This window comes from Engraulis encrasicolus, chromosome 24 (genome assembly GCF_034702125.1).
Source record: "Engraulis encrasicolus isolate BLACKSEA-1 chromosome 24, IST_EnEncr_1.0, whole genome shotgun sequence".
NCBI lineage: Eukaryota > Metazoa > Chordata > Actinopteri > Clupeiformes > Engraulidae > Engraulis > Engraulis encrasicolus.
Window position 1 is genome coordinate 32,178,411 of NC_085880.1, and position 6,855 is coordinate 32,185,265.

Consider the following 6,855-nt stretch of genomic DNA (forward strand, 5'->3'; position numbering starts at 1 on the left):
AGGTCACATCAGAAATACACTGAGGTAAGTTCATCTAACCTGAGTGAATTTGTGATGGGAAAAAAATTCACTGGAAAAAAAAACCCTTCCTCACTTCAAAATTGATATGTGATGTAAGAGGGTTAAAAATGGGGGATTGGACCATTAAACAAAAAGTTGTGAGCAGTTGGACTTCTGTTTGGAGATTGGAGCCGTTGATGTTCCGCCTTTCATCCACTTGAGTTTTGGCCTTTTGATGATAGGATTAGGAGCTTTATCTCTGAATCAGAGGAGCTGGAGTTTAGTACCTGTGGATCCGCAGAATGGTGCAACTGAAGAAGCCTTTTAGACGAAGAAGAATCTCCAAAAAGAGGTACAACTGTTCCCAACTCTTGCAGAGTAGAGGAAATAAAGGCACTGAAGGTGTCAATTTTTATACTTTTTAGTCAAATAAAAACTAAAAATGGCAACCTTGAGTGCCTTGGATTTCCTCTACCCTGCACAAGTTTGAGAGACCCTACACTGATGAGCAGCAAGGAAAAAATGTGAGCATCCTGAAGCACTCCAAATGTTGATTCCCTGGATGACTGAGAATATTAAGAGTTTTATACTTGTCTGTACAGCTGTGAAATGGACAAAAATTGATTGGATGTGAGACAATGTACCTTCAACCTCCAAAAACAGGTAAAGCTGTTCACACTTTCACTCTTTTGATGACCTGAACGACTGAGAATATTTATTTCAGAGTTTTATATTTGTATGTAGAGCTGTTCAACTGACGAAATTGGATTGGGTGAAGAACAATGTTTCTTTAACCTCAAAAAGCAATCAAAGCTGTTTACAACTTCACTCTTTTGATTGCTGCGACCTAAATTTGAACAATTGTGTCTGTGGACACTAGAGAGCACCATTCCACCATTCCCCTGAGACTGGCTGGCCAGACAGGGAGGCAGAAACACTCAGCAAAACAAAAAGAGAAGGAGAGAGAGAGAGAGAGAGAGAGAGAGAGAGAGAGAGAGAGAGAGAGAGAGAGAGAGAGAGAGAGAGAGAGGCTATAGATTTGGGGCAGGTCTTGACATTTGTGTGGTGAACTGTACCGCAAGTGGGGTTTTATGTTGCACACTCTCTGAAGACTAATGTGTGATTCTCTTCAAAATGTCTTCACAAGTACACTAGCTTCAGAACCAACAGATCTCACCCCTATGTGTATGTGTGTGTGTGTGTGTGTGTGTGTGTGTGTGTGTGTGTGTGTGTGTGTGTGTGTGTGTGTGTGTGTGTGTGTGTGTGTGTGTGTGTGTGTGTGTGTGTGTGTGTGTGTGTGTGTGTATGTGTGTCTGTGTGTGTGTGTGTGTGTGCGTGCGTGCGCGCGTGTGTGAATGTGAGCGTGTATGTGTCTGACCCAGTGCGGTCTTGTGCCGTCTGACTGACGTAGGTAATGAAAATGCTTAGGGGGTTTATAAATAAACTTCTCAGCTTTCATCTCAACTTTAATTTTGTTGCCATTGTGTGAACTTCCATCTCCTGATTCTGATAAAAGAGATAATGAAACACAATATACTGTAGTGAATGCTGAGCCCAAATGCATTGTACCTGTATGTGCGTGAGAGCAGCCCTGTGTGATCCCTGTGTATTATGCGTGGCTTTTCTTGAGGGAGTTAGTGTCTCTGTGTAATATACTGAATGTGTCGACACCATTCTATTTTTACTGGATGTTCTGTAACCACATCCAGATGTGGAATGTATATAAAGGAGTAACGCCCCTACATCCCATGTCCTTTTGTATGTAAGCATACTTGAAAAATGAAACAAATTCAGATAAAACTCTGCGAATTCTTATTTTGTGGTACGAGATTTTTTTAGGAACATTCTGACTTTTTTGGATAATCTGTATCTTTCTATGGGTTTTTGCAGTTTTTTCAAAGGAGCATGCATGTTTTTGGAGGACAATATGTTTATGAGAACATTTTTATTGAGGGTGTTAATGTCTTTTTGGCTGTATTTTTGAGTGTGTGTGTGTGTGTGTGTGTGTGTGTGTGTGTGTGTGTGTGTGTGTGTGTGTGTGTGTGTGTGTGTGTGTGTGTGTGTGTGTGTGTGTGTGTGTGTGTGTGTGTGTGTGTGTGTGTGTGTGTGTGTGTGTGTCTGTGCGCGTGCATGCGTTCTGTTTGTGTTTGTGTGAGAGAGAGATAGAGATAGAGAGAGGACTAGAGCGTGCGAGCGTGCGAGCGTGCGAGTGTGCGTGTGTGGTATACCTGCTGGTGGGGGATGACAGGCATGGCCCCATCGATTCTTGGGACGTGCATACCCACGCTCACGCTGGCAGGGCGCTTTGACCTGCCGAAAGAAAACACCACATGAAATATCATTAGAAAAAAAACAACAACAACAGACAAGAAACATGAACAACAACAAAATAAACATCAGTGCTGCAAACTCAAGGAACAGAATCCACACAAGTCCACACAAGAACAAGGTCATGGAATGTAACCTACTTAGAAGTCTCATGCTATTCCTATTGTTACTGCACGGAAGGTTCAACACAGGAAAAAAGTTAACATTACACAACCATCTAAAATCCATTTGCACCGTCTATAATAAATGATTTTCAATGGACTGTCCCCTTTTTGTCACTCATAAACAGAACTATTTGTGAATTTACTGTTGTCTGATGAAGGACGGAGGGAAAACTTCCTAACAAAGGCACAAACAAACAAAATCAATATGGACGCCAATACCAATCTCGGCTCCTCTGAGAAACCTCTCAAATAGCCTTGCATCCTCAAAACATAAGGACAAAAGCAGCAAGGCGACACACGACACACAAACAAACACGCAAACACACAGAGCTGCGTGTATAGCAGGAGAGGACAACAAGAGGGAACACAAGATTGCCTCTTTAAAAAAAAAAGAAAAAACAAAAAGCAATCCAAGGGGAAATAGGAAAACCGACAGGTTTGAACGGGTTTGACCCCGAGAACAACAATGTGGAGAGACAGGAAGTGATTAGAAAGAAGAGAGGTCAATGCACATGTGCGATGTTACCTCCTTACCTACAACTGTGTGTGTGTGTGTGTGTGTGTGTGTGTGTGTGTGTGTGTGTGTGTGTGTGTGTGTGTGTGTGTGTGTGTGTGTGTGTGTGTGTGTGTGTGTGTGTGTGTGTGTGTGTGTGTGTGTGTGTGTGTGTGTGTGTGTGTGTGTGTGTGAAGTAAGCAAGTGAGCCTGTGTGCGTGTGAAAATGTGCCTGTGTGTGTGTGTGTGTGCGTGCGTGCGTGCGTGCGTGTGTGCGTGTGTGCGTGTGACTGTGCACATGTGTGCAACTGTGTGTGTGATTTTAAGTGGATGACCAAGGTAAGAACACCTTCCCCAAGGAGCTCCCCTCAGGGTAGGTGAAGAACACTTGACAACAATACGGAGCATGGAAGTCACTATAACACATTTTCCCTTCAAATCCCTACCGACCACACAGGTCAGCGAGCACTAACCTTGAGGTGGATGAACTGATTCCCTTTAAAAGATGTCAAAAGCAGCAAGGTGACCGAAAAATACCCTTACAGGTATGTAAGATAGATAAATAAATAAATAAAATAGGACTACACTTTCCTTTTTTGGGTTTGAATGCTGTTCTGCACACACATAAACACACACACACACACACACACACACACACACACACACACACACACACACACACACACACACACACACACCATCACACATCACAACCTATATGGCTCTAGACTTATCAAAGCTGCACCTTTAGCCTTGAGAGATTTCAGATTGTTTCAGGAAGCCCTTCGCTACAGGGTAAGAGATAACAATCTCACTGTGATACATATGGAAGAGATAAAAGATAAAGCCTGCATTTCATATATCACCCCCACCTCTCTCTCACACACAGACGCACGCACGCACGCATGCGCACACACACACACACACACACACACACACACACACACACACACACACACACACACACACACACACACACACACACACACACACACACACACACACATACACACACACACACACACACACACACACACACACACATTTAACAATTACAGATTTCTCCAAAGTATAGATCAATTGGACAAGATGTTGAAATGTACAAAAATACAGAATTTGATACTATACTACAATAAACATCACTTCTACATTTTGAAATTGGGTAACTTTCTTTCAAGGTTAACATGTTAGCCAGTAATACATGACAAACTATCTATATAAGTGACTTGGCATTTCATTAGTTCACTATCTAAAATTGGGATTAATCATGTATGCATACATCTTCGTTCTCGCTGGAGGAGAAATGTCTAAGCGGACACCCCCCGGCCAAGAAATGTCTATGCGGACACCCCCCGGCAGATGATGGTCAGAGAGCACAGGAGTGAGGTGAACTGGAGAGGAAGCTAGGGCAGGACGCCTGATAAACTGACCGAACAGCGACAGGTGAACGGGAAGGTGGTGGGTGCGAGCGAGAAAGCAAATTTCTGACTGGAGACAGGTGAGCAGAGAATAAATGCTGTGTAGTTAATTAAGGGGCGTTCCAAATTTCAGTGCACTGAAATTTCACCGAATGATGGCTGAGCGGAGAATGAGATTCAGGTGGGTGAAAAGGTGTGCTTATCTTTTCACCCTGAATTCCTACAAATGATGTTTGAGCGGAATATAGAATGCAGGTGGCAATTAGGGCCTGTAAAATTTCATTACGCTTCTCCAGAACTTCTGTTTTTAACAAAACGTGCATTTTTAAAGAAAAATATATCGTTTGTAAGGCCTGTATTAACAAATTCCTTTTTCACTGCAAACATGGCCTTTATACTGTAATTCATATGATCATAATAAGAACTGAGTAGGACATTAACCAACATCATATACAAAAGTCACTTATACCGACAGTAGATAGGCATGTATTGGTGTCTTGTGACACGTGAATCCTAAAGTGTTATCCTAAGTCCTAAAATTGTTAAAATATTTTAAGTGTTTAAATGTTACAGTAATCTTGCAGGCAGGGCAGCCATTTTGAAAGTTTGAGCTCAGAAGAAGTTCAAAGATACTAGTACAATAAGGAACTCTCTTTTCCTTACTTAACAACTTTTCTTAAAGGGGTATGCCACTATTTTGGGGCTTAATACTGTTAAAATCGTTGGCTGGGGTTTATAAAGGTGGTAAAGTGTCTTATTTTTCATGTAAGCCATTGTCTTGCTTTAAGACAAGTTAAAAGAGGGAATATGTCGCTAAGCTAGTGAAAGTCAATGTATCCGTGTAGCATTGTAGCATGCTACACGGATACATTGACTTTCACTAGCTTAGCGACATATTCCCTCTTTTAACTTGTCTTAAAGCAAGACAACGTTTAACATGAAAAATAAGACACTTTACCACCTTTATAAACCCCAGCCAACGATTTTAACTGTATTAAGCCCCAAAATAGTGGCATACCCCTTTAAGTTCCACTTTGACACAAGGAGGTATGTGAGGACACATGAGCACCACACGACTCTGAGCAAAGCTTCCCAAAGTGTACAGACGTGTCTCGACCAAAAAGAAATCATAATTTGTTGAAGTATAACTTTCTGAAGATGTTTGAGAAGGATATCTTGATCAATCACAGGCATGTCGCTGGAACACAATGGCGTTCTCTCAAACAGTCTTCATCCAGATCTGTTGGAATAAAAGCCATCAAAGTCCCCTAGAGTGCTCTCTGATCTCCACAAATTGGGGCAGCACTGACTGTGATGAATCAAACGCCATACTGTCCACCCATAAAAAATAGGGATTAAAAAAGATAATTACAGAGGAAAAGGGTGTGCTGGATATAAGAAAGAAATACAGTAAATACTGTAACTATAAAGAAAGTCAGTGACAAAGATTCTGTTCAGCCACAGAGCAGCATCTTTTTTTATCAGCAAACCGTCTCGGTTGACTTTGTATACAGCACATCTTCTGAAATGTTTTCAAAATCCTTGCATTTTGCATCGATTTTGTCAGTTATTTGTCAGTTAATAATACGATGAGAAAAAAATAAGGTACATTTTATTTTACACATCAAAGGGAAACTATTTCACAAACACTGTTTGGGCGCACATTTCAATTCAATAACTGGCACATGGTGGTTTTTTTTGGTAAAAAATTCAGGCGTTTATCAGAGTAAAGAAGAATACAAATATTTATTTTGAGCCATATACACTAAGATCTATACATAAGGAATGGGCATACTATTTTTGCCTTATCGCCCACCCCAACCTGACCATAGCAAGTTATTTTAAGTACATGGTATTGGTTACAGTCCCTGTAGCATTGTGGGGTCAGATGCCTTGCTCAAGGGCACCTCAGTCATGAAATGAGATAGGGCATGGAAGGGTGGGATTCAAACCTGCAACCCTGTGTTCTAAAGCCCATTTCCTTAACCACTAGGGCACGGCTGCCCATAACAGACATACAGTAAGAGATATTGAACAGGGTTGATGGGATATATGCTACACAATATGGCTGTTCTAATTGGATGTCATATGGAAAAGAGGCATAAGAGGCTATACAGTATGGTATGTGAAGACTGTGCATATACCATGCAATCATATGAGTCCCTTCCGACACATTAAACACCAGCACACACACACACACACACACACACACACACACACACACACACACACACACACACACACACACACACACACACACACACACACACACACACACACACACACACACACACACATCTTATAATTAGGAAGTGAGGCGGAAATAAGATGCAGTGACCTTTTTCAGCGCAGTAACTTAGCGTGCACTGAACCACGCAACCAACCACGCACCCATTCACACACACACACACACACACACACACACACACACACACACACACACACACACACA

At 41.7% G+C, this 6,855-nt stretch overlaps 1 protein-coding gene across 1 annotated transcript in view; it reads right to left on the bottom strand.

Moving 5' to 3' along the window:
- Nucleotides 1-6,855, bottom strand: part of ldb3a (LIM domain binding 3a) — a 102,691-nt gene that overhangs the window by 41,857 nt on the left and 53,979 nt on the right. The window contains exons 4-5 of the mRNA XM_063191265.1: nt 2,229-2,310; nt 288-370 (exon numbers count right to left, since the gene is read on the bottom strand). Of these exons, the coding sequence (XP_063047335.1) occupies nt 288-370; nt 2,229-2,310 (165 nt within the window). The remainder of the gene's footprint in view (nt 1-287; nt 371-2,228; nt 2,311-6,855) is intronic.